This window comes from Euprymna scolopes, chromosome 19, assembly GCF_053919585.1.
Source record: "Euprymna scolopes isolate OS-2025 chromosome 19, ASM5391958v1, whole genome shotgun sequence".
In the NCBI taxonomy this organism is placed as follows: domain Eukaryota; kingdom Metazoa; phylum Mollusca; class Cephalopoda; order Sepiida; family Sepiolidae; genus Euprymna; species Euprymna scolopes.
The window spans coordinates 14,455,182-14,482,078 of NC_136500.1; the positions used below are offsets into that span (position 1 = coordinate 14,455,182).

At 30.6% G+C, this 26,897-nt stretch overlaps 1 protein-coding gene across 1 annotated transcript; it reads right to left on the reverse strand.

The window, feature by feature from the left end:
- Window positions 1-1,212: 1,212 nt before the first annotated feature.
- Window positions 1,213-26,001, reverse strand: LOC145303441 (charged multivesicular body protein 1B2-like). Its single transcript, XM_080144771.1, has 7 exons — window positions 25,782-26,001; window positions 20,093-20,190; window positions 18,134-18,280; window positions 12,349-12,417; window positions 9,759-9,910; window positions 6,745-6,829; window positions 1,213-1,670 (listed from the first exon to the last, which is right to left on the reverse strand). Exons 1-7 carry the CDS (start codon window positions 25,795-25,797, stop codon window positions 1,629-1,631), a joined length of 609 nt encoding a protein of 202 aa, XP_080000897.1. The 5' UTR covers window positions 25,798-26,001; the 3' UTR covers window positions 1,213-1,628.
- Between the last annotated feature and the right edge of the window lie 896 nt (window positions 26,002-26,897).

Sequence of the window (26,897 nt, forward strand, 5' to 3'; positions counted from 1 at the left end):
GGCTAACATATTGTTCAAGTACCTTTTACAACTTATTAATTAAAAATGAGCTAATCTATTTCCATAAAAGATTATGACATGTTCACAAATGAGAACAATTCTTTTGTTGGACAACTTCAACATTTTGTCTGAGTAACCCTTTTCACAAATGTTAGACAAGAAAAATAAAAATTGTGCAGAAATAGAATCACGCAATTGGGAAATAGAATTTTTCATGTGTTTCAGTTGAAATGAATTCCTTCAAAATGGAATCTCAAGTAAGATTTGATTGTTCTTAACTTTACTAGCTGTATCTACCTGGCATTGCTCAGGATACAGTGAATTCAATTAAGATTGTTTTTTTGCCCATTTTTGAAAACATATATATAAAAAAAAATTGTTATAAGCAAGTCTACTCTCTATATTCTTCCATAAAAAGATAAGTTATTTCCTTTGATTTGAATTTTTCGGTCATAATTAAAAAAGTTTCCATTTTACCAGTTGTCTAGACAAAAAAAAACTATATATAAACTGCAATGAAGTACATTATTATAATGCCAATAACATGGTATAACAAATGAAAAATCACTTAACTTCAATTCTATTTAGATCTAACACGATAACTATATATGCTGGAAAGCAAATTATTATTATTTTAAAAAATTTTTTAAATAATAAAAACAAGAACTTTAAGATTCTGTGGGTGTAGCTGTTTACTTTAAATTACCAGTTTCAATGGTTTTTTTTTTCCAATTTCTTTAAATATATCAGTGTAAAATGTATTAAGTGTAAAACAATATTTCTAAATTTTGAATCATTGAATTAAATTAGAAAAAATTTGATTTCATTCTATTTTTTTTAAGAAAAAAAATTCAATTTTTCGTTTAATTAGATTGTTTTATTTTCTTTTTTTCGGTGAGAGGGGAAGGTAAAATTATTATAAAATAGTTTCTTGGGAAAATTCAAAGTTTTGTTTGTTCATTATCTGACCATCAAAAATAATGTTTGGATGATTTTAAAAAAATTTTTTATTTTTATATTAGGACAGTAATTATGTGAACAAACTGTAGTTATAAAATCCCTAGTTATAGCAAAACATTTTAACCATTCACTCATGCGGGTGTGGGGTGGGGGAAATAGTGACTCCCAATTATAACGGTTAATTTCAGCAGGATCTATTTTAGTAAAAAAAAAAAAAAAAAGAAAAAAAAAAAGACAAATAAAAGACAGTGGAATAGTTGAAGACAGCATTTTTTTTAAAAGATAATTTTATATTTTATATATCATACACACAAGACAAATTTGTGTCTAGTTCTGTATTTGTTTCTCTCAATGTGAATGTGTGTCACCTTCCATCTTCTTTGGTGGGAAGAAGAAAAGAATAGTGTTTCAAGCATTATAGCCAAGTGATATAGCAATAATCATAGATGACAAAATATTTTACATTTTTGTTTGCTGGTCAGAATAGAAAATTGAACTGTTGAAGAGTAGTACCATTTGCTGATTTTGACCAGAAACAATAATTCAATTCAATCATAGAAAAAGCATTTGTATATAAATTGGTAAAAAAAAACAAATCAGAAAAAAATGCTTTAAATATTGAACAGGGCAGACAGTTTGATTTTTGTTGATGATCCTCTTTATGCATTTCAAATCTGTCTTAATCGAGCTAATCTTTGAGATAATTCGTCCTGCAAAAAACAAACAAAAAAAAGGTTGTTGGTTATTGAAAGTTTATCCAAATATAAATTTGTATTCAAAGAAAATTTATTGTATTTCATCTGTTTATAAAAGAAAACATATTTGGATTAATAAAATCAAAATAAAATCCATAAAAGTATTAAACTTTTCAAAAAGATAAATATTTTTTTAAACAAATTAGAAAAAGTACACTGATAAGTCAAACGTTTTATAATTTTTTTATACCTCTTAGTTTGTGGTGCTTACACGGCAGCTGAATGAAATATTTGGCAAAAATACCTAATTTTGTAAGCAACATAAAAATAAATTTCATGGCATGGCTGTTTTGAATTCAGACTTGATACAAATAATGGAAACCGATCCCAAAAAACTAATGATTTAATTTTCTAATGAATGTAAACATTTTTGATATTGTGATTTGGTGTTGATATGTATACCTGTTGGTGTGATATGCATCTCTATCTATAATTATTAACGCTGTTTTACAGTTTGTCATTGTGCAGAGGGTGATAACTCTCGTTTACTAAAAGATGTGTTCATTTTTTTCATCTCATAATTTAGGACGCAATATTTTTTTAAAATATTAAAAAAAAAAGAAAGCTGCGACGATTATTTTTAATTTAACAAAGTTGATAACATTAATAATACAAAATATAGTCTTTACACGATTGTTAAGAGAATCATTTCTGTTTTCACATTATAATTTATGATGCTAAAACCAACAAACGATATTTGCATAATTTAATTTTTTCTTTTTAATTAAAAGGTAAATGTTATGGTAAGGTTTTTTAAAAATAATCTTTAGCCTTAAAAAAAATACAAAGGATGAAACTTTTAGAGATGCGGCAACTTCTTTTTTAGTGTAACAATGAAAATGCAATGATAACTGTAGAGGAATTGGAAACAAAGTTGATAACATTAATAACAAGCCGCACATGCGTGGTCCCCCTCTTGTGCTGCATGTGAGATGACACCACAAAAAACAGTGAAGAAATGATGAATGTGAGAAGTATGAAGGGTCAACATTGCCTTCACATTTTCACCAAGTTTCAGAAACATCTAATGGATGGAGCAAAAGTTATGGGGTAAAAAGTATAATTCTTTTTGCAATTTTGGAGCATTTGTGACCCCTTTTGAGCTCCTGGGAATGCAGAATCCCTGTGAAAATGGACAAACGATGCAGTTCCACGCCTTAAGACATGTATATTTGAATTCAGCACCATGGAAAACTACTAGCTAGGTATACATATCAAGTTTTTGCGTAATATGAAAAAAAGAGCTACAAAAAGGCATGTTTTTTTAGCCCTAAAAGTCCCAGAGGGATGCAAACCAGAATTTTACCAGGGTCACCCATACTGAATTTATATTAAGAAAAATAGCCTCCACATTTTGGCCAAGTTTCAGGAAAATCTAATGGTTGGATCAAATGCTATGGGGCAAAAAGTGTATTTTTGGCCATTTTTTATCTCTTTTGAGCCCCTGGGGATGCCGAATCCCAGTGTAAATGGATAACGGTGCAGTTTCAGGCCTTAACACATGTATATTTGAGTTGACCACCGTGAAAAACCACTATATAGTCAGACATATCAAGTTTTTGTTGAGAAATATGAAAAAAGAGGCGTTTTTAGCACTGAAAGTCCCTGGAGACGCAAACCTGGATCTGTCTTTGGGCTAAGAAGGATTTGATTAATAATATTCTTTTACTAGCACTATACAAATTAAATTTCATGCCAGACCTTAAAAAGTTTGGATAAATCAAGTGCTATCATTTTAGCTTCATCTGCATTGTCTAGTGTATAGTATAGGCATTCAGAGATGAATGTTAGGATATCGATAGTAGAATAAGCTTGTCTAAATAAATAATGTTGGCCAGAACAAAATTTTAGCATTAACAAGGTGGTGGACTATTGCTAGATTAATTAATGATTCAAATATTTTAGTGGAGAGATGGGGCGATAATTTTGTGGGTCAGTTTTTTTCATCAGAATTCTTGAACACCGATACCACAGAAGCAATTTTCGAGCTATCAGGAAAACAATATTTAGCAAGGCATTTGTTGTAGAATTTGGAGAGGACAGGAGCCGACTCAACAGAGCTTTTTTTATTAGTATAGCAAGGATAAAAACAAGCTTAGAGGTGTCAAAGCTTTTTTTTTATGATATCAGGACATGGGAAAGGATGATCATCAGATCATAGAGTATGGCTTTTGTTTGCAGTGGGAAATTTAGGAGGGAGTGGTTTGTGGAATCCAAAGCGAACTGCTGGGCAAAAAGTTCGGCCTTTTCAGTTGCCATGGTGCTTGGATAATGAGGTAATCGTTAATTGCCTATTATTCACCACACTATCATAGATTTTACAGAAATCGTGAGTTTCTAATTTCTATGACTTGACACATTTTCATTTTGATATACCTACACTTAACTGTGGTTATACACACTATTACAATGGTTTCTTGATGCTATAATTTTTTGTATTTGACATATGGAAGTTGAATCTATAGAATATTTGCTACCTATGCGTAATAGCAGCTGCACAAGTCAAAGTGAACGATTGAGGTAAGTGGAGCTTGCTATAGAATTTCTGACATGTGCTTCTATACCTGTTTTGACCCCTGCAGTTATCTCATTTGCATACTGATAAGCAGGGATAGAAAATGTTTTACTTCATGGAGTCTCTCTGATGGATTATAAATCAACCCATTTGTAGTATCTCGTCATTTTGAGTAATTGTTCTTCATTTGGGGTCGAAAGTGTAGGCTAATATTAACCATCATCACAAAGGAATCAGCTTTCCCTAGTAGGCTATGGGCATCCATCACATAGGCCTTGGGTAGTATATTTAAGAATAAGTTGAGAAGTTAAGCTTACTGATATTCACAATAATGTGCAATTGAGAAACTATGCATGCTGTTACTAGCTGCATCTGTTTAGCTCTAACACCCAAGACAATTTCTGTGGTGGACATTAAAATCATTAAATATATGTATTTGGGCATTAAGATCTAAAGAGTACGGCATCAATACTATTAGAAACAGTTGAGCAGGATACAGTTCTGAATCAAACGAGAACGGTAGTAACTAAGCTGTGTTGTAAGGTTAATTTTAAAGCACATGTAAGCCTGTTCATCTTATTCTAGTTTACGTTCTCTAGTTAATGGGAAGACTGAGTCCGTACATATGTTGTCATGTCAGAGTTCTTAAAGTAGAGTGAAAGATATCTAGTCATGACAAAGTAATTTAAGGGGATTGAAGAGAGTAGGTTAGTTTTATGATACATTAAGATATTTGAGGAGTTGAATCGAAAGGATTCTATATCATCAAAGTTAGTTCTAAGCCCTCAGATAGTTTTGAACACTAGCCTGAAGAAACAGCAAATTGGTTACTTTTAGATGGGCGTCTAGTTTGAGACTATTTTTATTTTTATTTGTAATGTCATTTTTGTGGAGAAGGGATAGATTGGGCAAAGTTGATGATTATTTGATGCCAACAAACACACAAATAGACAATTGACTCTTCATCTATGGAGGTCGTAGGTTTGGGAAAGACTGTCAGAGAAGTGCAGGCTTCCTTCCTGTGTATGACATGGTACTACAGTTATCCTGATAATATACATCTATTAATAGAACAGTATCTCTTAGCATTACCTAAGAATTAGGGCTCCTGTACTACCAGTTGGAAACAGTAACCAGAGAAGCAGTCAAACCTGTATCCTTAACCTGCTACAATAAGAATGGCTCAGACTACTCATGTGAAACTATATGACAAAAAGTTGTCCCCAAGTTGTCCAGATTGAAAAGTAGAGAGGGAAGGGATGGCATTCATTTTCCTAGTTAGGAAACAATGCTAAGTACTAAGAGTCTTGAATTTTCTTAAAGCAATCTATAAAATGACTGGATGTAAATAGCTTCCATTTTCGATCATTTAATATACAAGGATTTGCTAAGAATCTTAAAGGTAAATTTTGGCAGTTTAATTGCTTACAAATTCCTTTAAAATTTTGAAGGGTCATTCAATAATTCATTCTTTTTTTTTTAACTGTCAAAAGATTAAAATAACTTATTTAAAATGAAAAATGCATGATGGTGGATTTAATTTAGTAGATAATAGAATTTAAAACAATTTGTTTTATTTCATGCTATTTATTATCCAAATTTTTTTATGGAAAATCACTTCAGACAAGACATAAAGGAGCTAAGAAAAAAAGTTGCTTGTCCAGAATTCACCACTTAAAAAAAAAAAAAATCAAAAAAAATCTGTATGATGTATGTACTAGTGAAAAACGAAATCATTACACTCTAAAAACCATGTTAACTGATCAAGTAGTATTTTTATAAAGAAAATCTTTTAAGCAATTAATGGAAATTTGTAGATACAACAAAAATCTTGCATGTTTGAATTATTGTTTAGTATCTCTTTTGTTTGAGATTATCTTCAAGATGGCAATGCAAAACAACCGCTCCTCTCAAATTTATAAAATTTGATTTTCTTAATTAAAAATAACTCGTTTGTCTTGTCTGAAGTGATTTTCCATAAAAAAATTTGAATAATGAATAGCATGAAATAAAACAAATTGTTGCAATTTATATGATTTTTGGAATATGATATTTTCATTTTTTGATGAGTATGTACATTGAACACAGATTTTTATTTTTGTTTTTAATATGGGGGAATGCTCGACAAGAACCACAAAAATACTATTTCGACAAAAACTAACCAACTATAAATGTTATCCGGATAGATCCCAATCCAGAAAACAGCAATCCTGCCTACTTTGTCAGAAACATTGCTGATAGAATGTGAGTACTGAAGGACAGAATAAAGGAAGTGAGAGTTACAAGGATGCCAAAAGTAAACCCAAAGTTTCACTTCATTATAGTAAATAAAAACAAAATGTCTGTTAGAGACAAAAAACACACACCTACAAGATATTTCTCATTAATATCATCTGAAAGTTCCCCAAAATGCTGTCTTTCTTATCATTCAACGAAAAAAATTCCCATTAAAATGATTTACTAGACAATATAAAAAATAAGAAAATACAAAAACTGTTTTACTGTCTGACTGACCTGTTCCTGTGAAGCTTGTGTTGATTGACTCGCAGAACCAATTGTTGAACCCTGGGCAGATGGCAAATCCATATTCAACTCTAAGCTGAAAGAACACAGAAAATGAAGAGAGATTTTATTCGTGGCAAGAAAAGTGGACAAAACATTCAAATTAGGAACCATTGTTACCTTTTTATGCAAATTTGCAGAAATTTCTTTTTAGATTTAAGCAATTTATGTTATACTAGCTGGCTTCGCATGCTTATAAGTTCTTTCTCATTTATTCATAGATAAACATTAACATTTTGGGAATTTCAATACAAATTTATTGATAATTAAAATGTGACTAAAAAGAAAAGCAAGAAATCAATTTGCTTTTTCAATTGCCATTTAGAAATAGATTGCAACTTGTTGAAAATCAAGTTGGTCTATCTAAAGAACATGTTAAACATTTGTCTAAGAAATAAAATATTGCAAAGCAGAACTATTTGTTATATTAAAAGTCAAAGTGAATGACTGAGGTAATAATCATTGTATTAAAAAAAAAAAACAATAACCAATAATAGTTAATAATATGCCTATTTTTTTTTTCAAAACCAATATGCAATTTAGTTAACATAACAAATGATATCACATATACATAAGCCATACATAAAATATGGTGCATTTATTGTTTTAAGTTGAATAAACTTGAAATAGAGCATTTTAACTTTAGTTTTGTTGCAAGTACAAAAATGGGCCCAACATTCGTATTCATTCATATTAAATGAAATCGAGGACAATAGAACTAATTTTTTCTTTTAACAACTAAAGAAACAATAATAATTTAAAAAAAAAAAAATTAATGTAATTTAGTTGATGTGGACAATAAAATTGAATAATGACTAAAAATATGTAATTAAAATAGATACATTACAATAAACAATTAAAAAAAGGACATTTCATGAAATAAATATTTTTAAGAGCGACATTTCATGAAAGATATTTTTAAGAGCGACATTTCATGAAATAGATATTTTTAAAAGCGATATTTCATGAAATAGATATTTTTAAAAGCGATATTTCATGAAAATGATTTTTTAGCAACATTTCATGAAATATTCATTTTTAAGAGTGATATTTTATGAAACATTTTTAAAAGTGACATTTTATGAAATATTTATTTTTAAAAGTGACATTTTATGAAATATTTATTTTTAAAAGTGACATTTTATGAAATATTTATTTTTAAGAGTGAGATTTTATGCAATAGATATTTTTGAGAGTGACATTTTATGAAATAGATATTTTTGAGTGTGACATTTTATGAAATAGATATTTTTGAGTGTGACATTTTATGAAATAGATATTTTTCAGAGTGACATTGTATGAAATAGATATTTTTGAGTGACATTTTATGAAATAGATATTTTTGAGAGTGACAAGATGCAAATAAGTTTTACACTTGTTTTTATTTTATGGCGCATTCGAACTCTTGTTTGGCATCATTTTATGCAATACAATTTATTTATCTACATAATATTCTGCTTGTTCCTTCCTTAGTGCATATATTATGCTTTGAAAAAAGTCAAATACAATTTCTAAAGGCCAAGCTGCTTAAAAAAAGGGCAAAGTTTATAAAATTTGGCTTCAGAAAGATCAATCTGGCAACCCTTTAATGTAATCTCATTGCTGAATATCGCTATCATATTATATGATCATTGTTGCAATGGTGTGATAAGGAAACTCATAATTTCGCCATGCAGCGGTTCTTCACAGAAGAAAGAAGTCAGCAAAATGTTATGTAAGAAATAAAAAAAAACATCCAAAAGAAACAACAAAAAAAACAAAACATTGCCATAACTGGAGGAGTAAATTAAAGATTGTCTCTTACAATGTGATTTTATTATTTGTAATGAACTATGTAGCACAATATTACTTGCTGAATATTTATTAGTACTTATTAATTTATTTAATTTGGATCAGTTCTATATTTAAAATACAAAGGACACTATTTTCATAGAAATACAATTTAGTTTTTTTTTTTGTCCAAAACATAATTTTTTTCATTATCCAGAAAAATATATTTGTTTATTAAATACATTTCTCATTTGATCCTACTAGTAAAATAATAATTTGATAAGTTCTGGAAAGTTATTTAATTGTATCTTTTGTGTCTCCTATAAGTACTGGAAGTGATTTTTTTTTTTTCAGATCTCCTATTTTGAGATGTAGTCATATTTTTGAACAAAAGAATTTGGATATAAAATGAACAATTAAAATCATGAAACCCTTTTATGTTTCAACTTGGCGATATTGTTTCTTGAAAACTCTTTTTCAGTGAAGTACAATTTAAAACAATCTTTGGACTAGAATCAAAATATTGTATCTGTACCTGTTCTGTATTTGATCACAGAGATTATTCTAGAGTGAGGCAATTTTTACTTTTGCCCCAACCCAGAGTGCCACTTTTTGGGGAAGTGGATTTTTCTCTGCATTTAAAAAATTTAATTTTGCTCTTGTGAGAAGGTAAAATGAATAGGGACCTACTAATGATCACTATGCTGTTGTTTCAGTGATTACTGTACACTCATTAACTTTTATCCTCAAGTGGCCTTTACCTCTTGATAAGTGCAGTCAATTAAAAGACAGATAAGAGTAGTTGTCAAAAGTGTTTCACTAAGATTTATTATTCATTTGGATATTTGTTATTTAGATTATTCAGACTAGTATTCTCATCTTGGATGTATTTCTCACAATATTTTGGCAAATGTAATCTCCAACCACCTTCAGATGTTAAGGTCAGGAATCTGTACAAAATTTTGACTGGAATCCTATCTTTGATCCACAGAAGGTTTAAGTAAACTGCTCGTTTGGTTAGCCATGACTAGGTATGTCTTTAGTAATTTATATTCTTAGTTTCACTCTTACTGAGGGTTGGATTTTCAACCTCCATAAAATTGTCACTTAAAACTGATCATCACTTAGCACTTTTATCCATTGCGTTACAGGATTTATATAAATCAAATGTGAAAAGCAATTTGCAAGTGACTTACCCGGCTTCGTCTGCAACTTGTAGCATTAAATTGTCCACTTCATTCTGTGGGGTGGTCAATGTAGACGTGTTGCACATTGTACCCTCCATCACTTGTGATTGAACATCCAAATTTTCAAATTCTTTTTCAAAGCGATCCATCAATTGGGAAATCTAAAATTACGAAAAAGATCAAAGCTGATCAACATTAACAACAACTGATGATGCTAAATAAAGTTTGCATCTACCCCTACATTGTTTGGAGGGGGGAGGAAAGGTAACTACCAATGTTTAAATTCAATTGATCAATTTCAAGATCTTTTAACATGCATTTCATGCATTGATGTTCTATATTATAGGCCAGTCATGCATGAGGTATGAAGTTCTGAGGACCAACAGCAGATACTAGTCCTAGAACATTCAGCAATATACCCATCTCAACCAATATCTGTGTGCTCAACAACAGGAATCTCCCCCACCCCCTCCCAGTCTAACCCTTCCTCATTGTGGTAGAGACAGTAGCAACATGGTAGTGTCAGAGCTATCTGGCCTAACATGGTTCTGGTGAAAAGCTAAAAGGAGTTGCTATCAGGATTCATTGTCCTCTGGTTGTCTCTGCCTCTGCATGAGGCAAGCAAAGATGTGTCAAATACAGAATCGCAAATTAATCAAGTGAAAGTTGCAAATCTGCAACATTTCTATGTGTTTTGGACCAAATCTTCTACTTTGCATGCAACTGCTGAGCCTTGCTGTTCTTGGGGGCTAAAAACTGAAATCTTGCAAGTCAGCATATATCTGCAATCAACAAGAAGGACTTCATGCAGACCAGACAACCCTGAGTCATGATCTTTATGTGCTCTATACAGAAGTTGGACAATCTTAAGAATCCAAATATTTACATTTGGAGTATGATTTGATAAAATTTAATTTAAGTAAATTCAGTTTATTTTGAGTTGCTGTATTTTTTTATAGAAAAACGGCACTTGTTCAGAATTTCCCCTCATGGAAAAAAATAAAGAAAAATTTGTATGATGTATGTACAAACGGAAAGAAAATATTATATACCAAAAATCACGTAAATTTATCAAGTAATTTTATTTTTATAAAGAAAATCATTTCTAAGCAAATCCGAGCTTTTCCAATGCCCTCCTCCCTACATTAAGAATGGCTTTCTAAAATCCCATACGTTTGAATTATTTGGAGTAATCTCTCTTGTTTCTTTAACCTGTTTTCAAGATGGTCGCACATTCTTAAGCCATAAAATTTGATTTTCCGATTTAACAAGCTGAGCATACGGGGTCCCCCTCGACGAGGGAAAAATTTACAATCACCATGACTAATGTTTGTACAAAATAAAAAAAAAACTCCAAAGCATAGTTATTGAAAAAAGTGTGAACGGATGAACGGAAGTGAATTACTAGGCTCAATCTCCTTTTTGTCAGGGGAGCAAAAAAAACCCTACTAGATCAATATATGTGATCTTTGGCGTACAATAGTTTCTTTCCGTTATAGGTATGTACATCATACAAATTTTTCTTTATTTTTGTTTTTTCAAGAAGAAGAATTCTGGATATGTGGCTAAAAAAACAAAATTTTACCGTCTATAATAATTCACTATGCACACATTTAGTTTACAAAAAGGATTTGATAAGAATTTTATATAAATGTGCATGCTTCAGTTTTTTGTTTTTACATTATATGGATCATATCTTGCACCAGACATCTTAATTACCCTTTCCTTTTGTCTGATACTTATAAGTTTACACAATAAAAAAATCTATATTCATATTTTACGACAACTTTTTTCTTATCCTCATGCACGAGTCAAAAATATTATATCATTTCTCTTTGTCAGTTTGTCCATTTTATTTTTTCTCTGAAACTATTGGGTCCACCTGGTTGAAAGTTTGCATGGACCTTTACAATGATAAGGTACAGCGGACTAAGTACTATGGTATCCATTTGATGCAGAGTTAGAAATTAAGAGGGATTTAATGCAAAAATGAGCACAAATTTTTCCATATATATCATTAATGGGAAATCATTATTCAGATAAGTATTATTTATTAATTTATTTATTGCGGACTATTATCCTCATCTTCAACGTCTCTATCCACTGCGCCACGGGCCCCTTTGTGGAGTGGATAGAGACATTGAATCTCTACAGTTCCAGGTGAGTATTGTCTGAAGATAGCGGTTTCAATCCTACCCAAAGCTGGCCAGAGGCTTATTTGGCCAAAACGTTAGATGACAGCAACTATGGAAGACTGTAATTGCTAAGGATGCAGTTAGGAGATTCGGAGTTCCTATCCTGTCGTGGTTACCACCTGATGAAAGGCAGAGGAATAGTTGGCTGAAACATTATGAAACAACAATTAAAAAAAGATGAGGATAATAGTCTGCAATAAATATATTATTAAATTTTTTCATATTCAACCATCAATTTGGAACAAGTAAATTAAAAACAAGTTTCAATTATTTAGCTAAACCGATTTTTTTTTACAATTATAAAATTTTAATGAATAATTTTTATCGAAATACGCAAAAGTTCAACACCCTATAATATTAAGCCGAGAAAAAAGATGGGAATTATTCTCAAAGTAAATAGTAACCTTTTCTAGATTCATTGACTTCATTGCAGATTCCATTGACTTGACAACTCCACCCATTGATTGAGTAACCTGCAAAAAAGTAAGCAAAATACTGAATGAATTCAATGTTATTGAAATAACTAAAAGCATAACAAAATAATAATTCAAGATTATTCAAAACAATTGTCAAAGATCAAATATGTTTAAATCGATTTACTTATGCAGTTTTTCAAATGCCCCTAAAAAGACGAATGTTGAATTTCTTGACATTTTAATGTCTATTCAAGTTAAATTTTTGAAAGAGGTTTTATCGCTTTTTTTTCAAACCAATTAAGAATCAATTAAAAAGGTTTGACAGTACTTGTACAGTTTAATGAAGACATTAGAAAATGAAAATATTGAAAAACAGTTATGTTGTATACATACTCGTTATGGAATAAAGTTTTCACACACAAAAAAAAAAAATCACTTAATTTGATCAAGTAGTCTTTTTCTATTTTTTTTTTTTTTTTACAGGGGAAAATCAAACTTTAATGAGATCGATTGTGTTGTAGCTATCTTGTTTTTCGTGGATGAGGAGGGGAGTGCCAGGGGAGATAACTCCAATCACTGCTTAAAGTTTGTCAAAACTTGAGATTATTTTGAAACATGGATAGAAAAAATAGTAGATAAATATTTTAGTTTTTTTTTAACTTATTTTACAGAGTTTCTATGTCCTTTTTTAAATCCATTTTCATTTAGTCTTTTGCTAATCACTTTTTCGTTTAAAGGCACATCCCGACTCGCCCCTAGAAATAGGCAAATGGTAACGATACAATCGATCGATCTCATTAAAATTTGATTTTCCTCTCTAAAAAAACAAAAAAAAACTACTTGATCAAATTAAGTGATTTTTTTTAATGAAAACCTTATTCATAACGAGTACATACAATCTAACTTTTTTTCAATATTTTTATTTTTTATGTCTTGATTAAACTGTACAAGTACTGATTTGACACTTCTATATTATAATGGAAAAATATTGAATTTCAAGTGAAACAAATGGTACCTATGTAATTGTCAGGTCTCAAATAGTAAAATATCAAAAAAATAAAAAATAAAAATAAGGTAGAAAAATATTAATTAATTAAAAAAGAAATTTGTGAAATCACTGTATTATGCTTACTAAAGAGGTAAGTTGACAGGGGAGTTAATTAAGTTCTGTTTCTTACGCCATGTAATGAATGTTATTCAAACTGTTGGACAAATTTTATTCCCCATCCAAACTTTATCGAAAACTGTTTTTCATTAATATTTATTTTTCTACCTTAGCGTTTTCCGTGATTTTTAGATATGTCACTATTTGTGATATGACAATTATGTAGATACCATTTGTTGTTTACTTGAAATTCAATATTTTTTTCGTTATTATAATAGAGAAGCACCAACGGTCCTTTATTACAATGAAGTTTCAAGTTAAATAGAGAATGATAAAAAAAAACAAAAAAACAAAAAGAAAGAAAAAGTGTCCTATTTTATTTTTCATTCCAAGGTTGTGTAGACAGGAATCTTATGAGATTCTTTTGATACCAATATAGATTCCACACTACACAGCAGCAGATAAAAATCATCCGACCCAAAATTTGTTCTTTTGATTCAACAACAATACAGGAAAGATTTTTGCAGGAACAACATACTTGATAGAAGGCCATTTCAATGTTTGGTGGCCAAATTTCGGGAGACAGGAAATGTGGCAGATACCCACAAAGACCACAGTGGTCAACATCGTTCAGCCATAATTCCTGACAATATTTAGATTTTCTGGGAATGTCTTGAAGAATCTCACACAAAAATCAACATGCTATCTCTTACAAGAAACTGGCATTTTGAGAACACCAGTTTTGAGAATCCTTCATGATGACCGTAATCTCTTACAAAATTCAGATCTTGCAGCGGAAAACCAATCACACTAAAGCAGAACAAAATGCATTTTGAGATAGGATCAGTCAAAGGATTGAATATGACCCTGCCTTTTTGGATTTTATTTTATTTAGTAGTGAGGCTCACTGTCACTTGGGTAGGCATAGCAACAAGCAGAATATGTGCTTCTGAACTTACTCATTGTCTTCTTAGTCAACAGAAAGTGACAATGGGGTGTCATTGGACAAAATGCCATCATTAAGCCATACTTCTCTTAGAATGAGAATCTAATGATGATGAACACAGGCTATTATATTGTACACATGCATTCAAAGTTGATTCCTGCCTTGATAAATGTTTCAATTTCAATCAGATTTGAAGGATACAATCTCATCATATAGCTATTATTTGGTGAAAAAATTTTTTTTAAATCTCTCTTGGGCAAATTTTTTTTATTTTGATGGAAAAAAAAATTTGATTAAAAAAATAATAATTTTTTTTTTTTTTAAGTCATCATCATTAGTTTAATATGTTTTACATAATGACATGTGATGAACACCCTCAAAACTACAAAAAGTCTTCATACCCCCCCCCAAAGTTCAATCTTACCTTATCATGGTAAGAACAGTAATAACATGCTAGTGTTAGAGCAACCTGACTAACAGAGCTCTGATGAAAATGCAGAAGGAGTCAGCATCAGATTCCATCATGCTCTAGTTTTCCCCTCAACATTTGCATATGTCATAAAGATATGTCAGGCACTGAACTACAAATCAATTGAGTGAAACCATTCCTTTGCATTTTCTAGAACAATTCTTCAGACTTTGTATGCAACCACTGAATCTTGTTGATTGAAGGCAAACACCTGCAAGTCAATAAATAGCTGTGACCAACGAAGAAGACTTCACGCAGACTAGACAATCTTGACACATGATCTTCGTAAACTCTCTACAAAAACCCGTCTTGCCTAACAAAAAAAAATTAAAATAAAAAAGAGGTTGTTCCAGTATGTATTTCCAATAACTTTACTAGTTACTGTAATAAACCTGTCATAAAACATCATCTTCTACATCTTCATTCAAACTACATAATGGCACATCAACTATAAAAATGCTCTCACCAATCATCACTTCAACGGTATGATTCAATCACAGCATTAACATTAATCACTTTATCTACCCAGATTTTTCTGCAACAAAAATACCAAAACTATTCTCTTTTCAATTCTAATTCAAAATAAACATATTTTGCAATTTTTCCCACATTCTGACATCTTTCCATTATGTTTCTTTATGCAACAGGTCAATATGTCTTCTCTCAAGAAATGCAATACTATCTCTTGACGTTCTACACTGGTTTCCAACATTTAAACTGACACAGACTGAAGTTTGACAAATTTACTTTTATAATTAAGTGAGGCATGGTTTTTTATAGGTTAGCTGCCACAAAAAGTTAATATGATAAAAATTAATTTTATAATTACGTAAACATATATAATGCTGCACGCTTAGTAGGGTGGGAATACATAGATACATGTTACAAACGGCAGGCTTGCAATGGGGCGAAAAGAAGAAACCACCCAAGAAATTGGTTAGCCACTTTGAGAAAAAAAAACAAAAAAAACATCGCTGCAATGTGTAAGTTTTACAAGTACTTTAATGAAACATGTTCCGATGAACTCATAGCACTTGTGCCTCATCAATGTACATACTTCCAACTAATCCAACAAGCAACAGAATTACACCGCTTCACTGTTGATGCCGAAAAGCCTTCTACTCTAATAGCTTCTTCCCTCGGACTGCTATATTTTGGAATTCTCTCCTTGTTTTCTGCTTCCCTGACTATACTAACCTGCAGAAGTTTAAATGTAATTTGAACATATCGCTGCTAACTTCCCACAGTCCCCTGTTAAACACATTCTCAAATAGTAGCCCTTTATGTTCCAAGTGGCAATATGCCTTGTTTGGGGTAAAAATAAAATAAAATGGTTTCTTGAAAACAAGGATTTATGCTAAGAAAGCAGACAACTCAAACTACTATAGAAGTTCACTCCAAATAATGAGTCACCTAGTTAAACAGTTTTATGCCCAGTAATCAAACAGCTGATAATTCTTAAATATCTTGCTGTATGTCAAGAGTTTGTAACTTTCTGCCATCGAGTGAATTTTGTTTGGCTTGTCATCTTACTTAGAGCACAACATAAATAAAAAAAATTTATAGAATACGATTGTAAATTTTGTTCATTTTGATATTCCAGTAATATCGGTTAAATATAATCATAATATTTAATACTTGTTTTATTCAAACACAGAAAATTTATTTACATATTGTTGTCCTCCATGACAATCTAGCCAAAGCTGTTTGGCCCTCCTCCTATTATCAGCATAGGTTTTGGCCCTCATGCTCCAAAAAGTTGCTGACCCCCTGCTATATGGTAAACCCTTAGTGGATATCTATATATACTCCAGCAGAACAAACAGAAAGAGGTGGTTGGTCTCTGCTGGTAAATTAAAGGACTGTTTGTGTTGATGCATTTTGCATTTTAGTTTAGTCAGAATTTATTTTGTATTTGGTTGAAAGTGATTGTCATTCTGATTACAGGCCTGTCATTTGGTAGAGAAATCACATGTCATTTTAAACCTCTCAAAATAAAACATTGTTGTAAAACTGAGTTGTAATTTTATTTGGAAAAAAAATTCATTTATCCCAGCAATAACTAAAACCATATTATTGAGAGTATGACCAGTGTTGAAATCAAACACTGAAAGACAACGAGCAGACAATCACGGCCCGTGTAATGAACACACACAAAGAAGTTCACGTTTAGAAGTGATGACAAGGATGATGCATGTATTTTGATATTTAAAGTCTGTCTTTTACTGCAAGGAGAAGGAAAATGGTAAGAGAACATGGAAAATTTTCAGTTTCTTCCGTTCGTTTGCAATTTTATCCAGTTCATGTTGTCCAATAATTTTTTTTTTCTCATCGATAAAAAGTATTGGCTTTGGTATCAAGAGAATACTTTGAAAATAAGCCTTCCAAGGAACAAAGTTTCATTCTTTGTCATGTGCAAGAATATTTAATTTTTTTATATTTACTTTTAATATATTTTTTAAATTAAAACATTTTAAATAATAATAATAATAAAAAAGAAAGCTTTTAATTCTCTTTCTCTTCAATTGACATCAATTTCTCCTCCTTTTTGTCCAGGAGTTAAATGGTTTTGGGATTTCACAAACTCACTTCTCAGTCCTCACTGTTCAACTACCTGCAAATATCACTGTACAGTCTTGCCCAATAATTTACTTCCACATCTTCCTTGGCTGGCCAACCTTTCTTCAATTCAAGACCTTCACTATTTTTCCAATGGTTTATTCAGGACGATGAATGTTTCACTTGACTGTACCAGTATAATTGATTCATCCTTAGAACATCTATGCTGGATAAACGTAGTGCCTTCAACAAATTTCCAGCCTAAGATGTCAGGTTTAGTCATATTTCACATTACAGATCCATCTAATCATGGATTTGTCATTATGCTGTAACTGGGTGAAAGAAAAATATTGCAAAATATATCTCAGTACACCACTGAAAATTAGTTAAGCTAAACAAAATTGTAAGGTGTGCTATGCTGCTTCAAAAAAGGAGTTGAGATGTTATATTTCTCTGATGTATCACATGAACATGAGGAATGGTAATTTGTTGTTGCTTATGCTTGAATCAGATATAGCAAGTGTTAGTGAATGCAAGAGGAGGGGGGCTAATTGTTAGTGTGACAGGACATTGATTTTAAAATGCAAATCTGCATTTCTGGGTGCAACAAAAACTTAAAAAGAAAAACAAGAGAAAAGGAATTGATGAAAAACAAAAACAAAAAAAAAAATTTTTTTTTTGTAAAAAAGTAAACCTTCTTAGTCGTTATTGCAGTTTGAACTCTTGATGACACAGCATCTATCCGGGCGCTCATACGTCTAAAATTCAAAGCTTGATTCTTCTGTCGGATAGCATTTTCAGCATGGATCTTGGCCCCTTCATTATTTCCTTTTTGAATAGCCTGCCATCAAGTAAAGAAAAAGAAAAAATAACACTAGGAAAGGGAATTATATGTAAACATATAGAAAAGAGAGAAATATTCAATTCGAACAATTTTAGCAAATAACTAGTCATCTAAATAAAATATTATTCATTCTTTCTCTTTATGGTTTGATGGATAACATTATCCATTGTTCATGGTCATCCTCACCTGCTTTAATAAATGAACAATATCATCGGCCAGTGTGCATAGGGACAGACAGAGAAGCAAGATCAAAAGAGTTTCAGTAGTATGCTAGACGTACCTGTGTGTGACCTTTGCAATCACAACCATTACTGTTATTTGTTCCATTTTTGATTACATCAAAAAATTAATAAACTATCAATATATATATATACTATATGGCAGTTGACACATGGCCAAGAAGAATCATTAACTTTGATGTCCTTGGAGCCTGTCCAAGAAACTGATAACATCAAGCAGAACTTGAAACATTATAGGTTACCATAAGCATTGGAAATGGATCAAATTAAGTGAAGAGAAGCCATTCGACCAAGTCAACAACCTAAATATCTAACCCCTGAACTCGGGGAACAAGTAGTAACAGTAATATTTCATGTTTTGTTTTTAATAAAAAGCATCAATATGTTTATATGAATAAAGGCTCCCTCAGTCTTTGACAGACTATGGTTACCCATGAAGGGGTGCCTGCGCGTGAAAGTCTTATTGACAGGAGGTACGCAATCTCCAACCACACCTCTCCTGAGTTGACATTGTTCAATACCAGTGGCAAGCGAAGTATACAAGATGACTAGAAACAAATGCAGAGATAACCAGAGAGCACATACAGCACCTAGAATTCCCAAATGGTCACCCATCTGGTTCTAACCAGGCTCGCCATTTCTTAACTTTGGTGTTCTGATGAGAACCGGTGTGTCAACGTGATTAATCCATTTATATGAATAAGAACCTCTATAAGGAGGTTATTTATTCAAGTGAGTTTGTTTGTTGGTTTGTCACCGTTTGTGTACAGTCTAGCATCTACACTGCTTGACTAATCATCACCAAACTTGGTCCAAATATTTGCCAATGTTTAACTTAGAACTGATTTTATTTTTGAACATCTAAGTTGAAGTCAAAGTTGCACTTTTAGCTATAATTCTGGTTTTGTTCATCATGGTCTTGAATTTTATATGACCGTTAATAAATTTGTTCATCTTGACGGAATTTCAACTTTTGATTTTTCGATAGATCTGATGCTCTTTCATAACAATAACCCGCGTGTAAAATTTCAGCCCAATCAGATAAAGATTTATTGAGTTACGCATAACTTTGAGAATACTTCATACAATATGGAAAAGTAAGGCTCAGATAAAACTTTGGACCGTCCTTATATTGTCAAAGTTATGCAGTCTCACCACTGATATATTCTTGCTAAAAATGTACTGCCATTTTTTTTTCAATAGACAGACAAAAGTGCAAATTACAAAATGAAAACTCTCTGAAAGAAATTGTTTTACAAATACTTTCACAAAATATGCTCCAATGAACTTAGTACACCGATACCTTCTCCAACCAAATATAACTACTCTTGATCCACCTAACTAGTAGCAAAATCTCACCCCTTCACTCTAGAGGTGCATAGATACTGGAAGATTTTCTATTTTGATAGCTTCGTTCCTTGCCTTCTTGCACCCAATTTCCCTGACTGTATCAACATGCAAAAATTTAAATGTAATGTGAACAAACATCTTACTGCCCAACTCCTCACCCAAGTTCCTCCCTATAAATCTGGCATTTATATCTTGCTTAGAATGAAGAAAAAGAACTTACCTTTTTCAATTTGACTTTTTCCTCCTTTTCTGATTTTTCTGATTTCTTTGCTTGCCGTTCCAAATCTTTGGCCGCAAATTTCAAATTAAATAAATGCTCTTCAAGCAAAATGGTCAAGGAAAAGAAAAAGATTTCAAACAATTTGTAGAGTAACATTTAAACATCAAGTCAAAAGATGGTAAGGTTAGGAAGAAAACAATTTAGTTTTTACAGTCTACTGGAGTTCTTCAGAACATTAAGCTTTCACAAGAACAAGTGGATTGTTGGATTCTCACATACTGTTATAACTTGTCATTGTGAACCCAAATTCTTGCTTGCAGATACAAAACCCACTTGGACGTTGATGCTGATTTATAAAAAGTTTATTTAAAAAAGAATTTACAGAAAACATCAGAGAAAATGATTACTTTTGTGTTAGAGAGAGAGAGAGATCATCTTGTTACACACAGCCATATTGACACGTCTTCCCTGTTTAAAGTATCATCAGACAAGAGATAGAAAATCTTCACTCGGAAATTCGATGATTTTACAACTTCAATCTGAGGTCACCTCTGACTTCTTACAATATATAATAAACTTATTACACTTATTTTCTAGCATTTTCACTTTAAAAATTTTTCTCATTATTTTGTTCTAGCTGAAGATGGTGTATCAATATTTGAACTTTTATAATAAAAATATTTTGTTACATTAAAATTTTTTTTTTTTAAATTAAACATCATAAAAAAAACAAAACCTATCTAATACAGAATATACCCAAAGTAGTTGTGTTTGATTCACTGTTTCCAGAAGAATTCTTGCAGATGACTATCAAAGTTTGCATCACTAGTCCCTCTCAACGACAACTATTTTAGGAATACTGTGTACTGGATACATTTTTTTTATGATGTTTAATTAAAAGAAAAAAGTTAACACCTTGTTTCATAAATCTATTTGATCCATATTCAGAATTGCATGTATGGCGGCAATTAAAAGTAAAGAAAATACTGAAAAGTCTGTATGATGTATGTACCAGTTACAGAATGAAGATTGATTAAAAAAAAAAAAATTTTTTAATCATGTAATTTGATCAAGTAGTTTTTTTTTTTTTTTTTTTTTCAAGAAAATCAAAGACTAAGCAAGTCATAGTGTTTTCGTCAGCCACGATGAAATCCAATGAAATAAATAAGGAGACAATTCAAAGTGTTGAAATTAAAATTAGTTTATGTTCAATACAGTTTACTAGTAAAATCACTAAACATCATAAATTTTGATCTTCTTAATTAAAAAAATAAATTACTTGATCAATTTACCTAATTTTTGCAATATGACATCTTTGTTTCGTGACGAGTATGTACATCATAAAGATTTTCAGTATTTCTTTTTATTTTAATCAGTGTAATTCTGAATAAGCACCATATACTTTTACTATGAAAGTTCAAAACTATTTTTTATGATTTTTGATTTACACAAATTAAACAACGTCTCGCTTTTTTATGATGTTTGAATTAAAAAAATTAAACAATACTTTGCTTTTTACGATGTTAGATTTTAAAAAATTTAACAACGCCATGCTTTTTTATGTTTGATTTAAAAAAAAAAAAATTAAACAATACTTCGCTTTTTTATGGTGTTTGATTTAAAAAATTTAAACAATACCTCACTTTTTTATGGTGTTGGATTAAAAGAATTACAGTTCAAAATAAAGACTATTTTTTATGTAAACTACTTTTAAAAAATATTTTTGTTTCTTTGCTTTTAGTAAAAAAAAACAACAACATTTCAACGTGAGAAATAAAAATCTTTGACTAACAAAAAACTTGGGATTTTTTATGGTCTTCACGATCCAGCCAACAAAATCAACATGAGAATGCTGAACTTGAAGATACCTTATTCTTATTTTATCTATTTTTATTGGAGAAATTCAGGACAAGCACCACAGTAAAAAAAATAAAGGTGCTTTATAAGAAAGATTCAACAGATCGATTTTTTAAAAATATGTTGTTTTAAGAAAAGACATTATTATGCAATTAATTATCATGCCAACAATAGTAATATATCCCAAAATTACGAAAATTCATTACGTAGAAAGTTATTTATAGTTAAAAGCAATTTTTACGAAAAATTGGGTAAAATTGCATTATAGACATTACAAAGTAGACACAGACACACAGGGGACACAACTCGGAACGAATATTTTAGATTACTTGTTCATGTGAAAAATTAATGATTTGAATCGTGTCACTTCATTGGTTGATTGGTTTAACGCATTGTTTTTAATTACAGCCTTTCTCATTGGTTTATTTTAATTTTACTCTGAACGCGGGCATGTTTCAACAGAAACCGTCAGTCCAAGATGGATTCATATTAATTTTCTTATTAATTTAAGGGCCCTTTGTATTGTCTTGGTACCTTTGAAACAATTTAACTAAGTTAGATGTTTTTTTTTTAAATTTTTTTTCACCCCAAACAAGGCACATTGCCACTTTGTTGTAGGGGGCTACTATCAGGGTCAGGGACATAGGCATCAGGGGTACTGTGTAGGGAGTTGGGCAGCAAGCTGTTGGTTCACGTTACATTTGAACTTCTGCATGTCAGTACAGTTGGGGAAGCAGGGACCCGGAAGGGAATTCCAAAGTCTAGCTGTCCTGGGGAAGAAACTACTGGAGTAGAAGGCTCTCTTACTGTGTAGGGGTGGGATTTAGCTGCTTGTCGGGGGTATTTACGTCGAGGGGGCACAAGTGCTTGCAATTCGTCAGAGCATTCACCATTAAAGTATTTGTAGAACAGGCAGAGGGATACAACGTTTCGTCGATGTTCTTTCTAGACATAATATTATCTTTCTAACCTGCAGAGAATGTTGAATTTGGTTTTTACCACTTTGTCGGAATTATCCGTCTTTTTCAATTCGAATATTGTTTTAAATAAACCACAAGCCAAGGACTAACGATACTCTTCACAGAAGATTTTTTTACTACCACTTCTTCACAAAGTCTACCCTACCAGGCTCAGCAGAAGCAGTAAAATTATGTAACAATTTTGAAATGAGAAATGAAACAACTTGTTATTAATCCACCAGGTAAGTGCACTTTTCAATGTTGTGTTAGTTTCCACTCTGCCAGAGTTCTAAGCTATGTGAGAATAAATTTCTCACATGGCTGCAATATTTGTTGTCTATAACTTTATTTTACTAAAAACATGGCTTTAGTTAAGTATCACACTCTTTTGTTTACAAAGCAATTCAGCGAAAGTGACGCCAGACAAATTTTTAGGTACAGATGACCAACATTGTATATATTTTTAAAGCAAATATAAAAATAGAAATTTTATTCAGTCTTTATTTGAACTTTTATAACAAAATATGCTTATAGACTGTTTTTTATTTTAAATATTTATGAACTGCCTTTTTTTCTTTTATAATAAAAATATATTATGGACTTTTTTTTAACATCAGAGCTGTTGGTATTTATTTTTTTTTATATCAAACATAGAAATATAACTGTTATAAACAAAATATCTATGAACTTTTATTTTAATATATTTACGAACTGTTTTTTTAAATAATATTTTATAAACTTTTTTTTTTCAATAATATTTTATGAACGTTTTTTTTTAATCAGACATAATAGAACTTTTATAATGAAATATATATTATGAACTGTTTTTCAAACATCAGGTGTTGGTAATTTTTATAAATAATAAAACATAAAAAATAGAACTTTTATAATGAAAGTATATTTATGAAATGAGTTTTTTTTAATAAAAATTTTTTTTTAAAAAACCAAAAAAACATATGCAATAAAGAATATTTCCAAAATAATTGTCTTTGATTGGAACTCACACTAAAGAATATTTCCAAAATAATTGTCTTTGATTGGAACTCACACTAAAAGTTGTTTACATATGTGTGAAAAAAAACAAAAAAACTCATTTATTTTACTATTGGGGGAAAAAACAGTATATATATAAGTTCATAGATATTTTTTAAACAAAATCTTGCTGGAAAAAAAGTTCATAAACATTTTTATTATAAAGGTTATAATTTTGTTATAAAAGTTCGAGTAAAGAGTGAATAAATGCCAGCCTATGCCACGGCAACATATATTGAGCGAGTTTCTAACAATATTTTGTCTGTTTTTTTTTTTTTATTTATAACTCATTTTTCCAAACTTACCGCCTTAAAATTTTTCAATACATCGATAAACACTGTATGTTTTTCGAGCTGAATAAACATGTTACATTAAATATAAACACTAAAACATATCTAGTTAGGTAGAAAAGTAACTTATCTTGACTTTGATAACATTTATTTGTTATATATTTGTTTTGTGACAACTTTTTCGAATCTATGTGTCCAGTAAAACAAACCCATGAAACTTTTTATATTTGCATTAAAAAAAAATACATTATATAAAGTTTTGGCAATTTTACTTGATAAATTTTCGTAATTTTTGGATATAGTACTGTTTTCGACATGAAAATTAAGTACGTAATATTGTTTTTGCTTTTGTTGAGTATCTTAACAAACACCAAAATAATTTTTCTGTTTCAGGAATCTCGTTTTCATTTTTTGTAGTTGTTACCGGATTTCGTGCTTCTGTAGAATTTGAGCCGAATCGACTTTTGTCGAACTAAGTCGAACCAAAACCTTAAGTATGGATTAGTTTAGGGTTAAAAAAAAAAATAATAATAATTTACCAAACGTACACAACAATGGTAAAGACTAAAGAGGGAGCCGATTTATGTAAACACATACACACACAAAAAAATAATAATAACTTCAAATACAATTTTTAGGAAGGTGTGGGGACGGACACCCCCTTATTTCTTTCTAAATCGGATTTTTTTTTTGACAAAATCCTACTTAAGATTGAAGAAGTTATTATTATTATTATTATTATTATAACTATTACTGGAAATAAAAGTAGTAAAAAACAGTTTTTACTGGGGGGTGGGTACTTTTAAATTTACATGTTTATCTTTAATAGATCTTCATAACTAATATATATATATATATATATATATATATATATTTAGAAATCCATTCTTAACATGGGAGGCTGTTTTGTAACTATTCTATACTTTCACCTAACAAATTAATAAACAAAAATATCGTAAAAACTGAATTTAAGTTGAAAATACAATTAAAAAAAAAAAAAAAAAATAGCAGGGTAGATACAGTAAACACCAAATTTTATAATATTGAGATAAATAAGGTGCACGAAAAAGGATATAAGATCCTTGATTCAATCCCGGGCAATGGCCATGGCGTGACTCACTGACTAACTGCCTTTATTATTATTATTATTGATAAGTCGTGAATTAAAATGAATAATATGATTGAAAATAAAGGTATTAATTAGTATCGCGTGTCACGGATAGAAGAAAAGAAACCATGTTTTATTAGTGATTTTATTTAAAATTTAAAACGCTTTTAATAAATCTCAACATTTTTTTATAATTAAATTTTAAATTCTGTTTAAAAATGAAATATTTAGTTGTTTTTTTTTCTTTTTTTTTAGACAATAATAATAATAATAATAATAATGACCCCAAATAATAATCACCCTAAAAATATATTGGCGTAATAATTAAAACAAATTTTTCTAAACGACAATAAAAACCAAAACAAAATGTACATCAACTGTGGCTGTGACAAACGATCAAAAAATAAACAATCGAGGCAATTTAAAGCAGAAAAAAAGGATACTTTCCATATTCGACATGATGACAGCAATGATTATGTAAAATACAATATTTAAGATAGAATTGTTGTTTGTTTTTTAAATGTAAACAATGAATGAGAATTTAATTTTTGTAATCGAAAAGGTAAAAAAAGTTCAATGTTTTTTTTTTCTATCTGATTTTAGGAAGACGGAAACAGAAAAACACAACTGTATGATGTCATAACTAGGACAAAGCTAGCATTTAAGAAATTAAATAGCCGTACTTACGTACCACAATTGTCAGATTGGCTTTTTAAAAGCCAACTTCCGCGAATTTGGCCTTTTTGAAATTTGAATTTTGGCTTTCAAAAATTGTATTTGGCCTTTTTAAAAATTTGGTTTTAACTTTGGCTTTTTTTCGGATTATTTTACCAAAATATTTATTTTATTTGATATCTAAAGAAAAAGTTACAATTTTTAAAGCAGTTCAGTCTTCAAATATTGCATAACCTTTTGGTAGTTTGACTTTGTTTACTATTTTACAAAACTATATTTGAAAAGAATTTTTTTCCTACTCACGTTCATCTATGGCGGTTACCATGAATTTTAACAACGCTTGAAAAAGGGTCACCATTTTGGTTGGTTCCCTTTTTGGGGCACCTCCGAAATTAGAGAGAGAACAAGAGTTCTGAAAAAGAACGGTTATGGAAAAGAAAACATCGGGTTATAATTAAGTGTGACAAGACTTTAGGATTGATGATGTTTTATAAAAGTTTCCAAGATTTAGGGGTACAAATAGGATGGTACATTTTCTTTGATAAAAGTCTTTACCCAGGGAAAATGGTCCATCGCATGTTGATGCTTCTATCGTTCCCGCATGTCTGAGACAGGTTTCTTCTTTGTATCTCCCTCCAGGACAGTCCTCTATTCCAATTAGCTGAAACCTCTAGTGATGTTGAGAGAAGAAAGGAAGGGAAAAGTAGAAGAGTAGGGAGAAAGAAAGAAATAAGGGAAGCATACCGTAGCAGCATCATAGTAGTAGTTCACTACACATCTCTTACAAAGCATATCGCCACCAGGATGTAAGAGGTTACTATATGGAATCATGCATAGGAAAGATTAAGATATTGGTTTACGTTACATTTAAACTTCTGTGCATC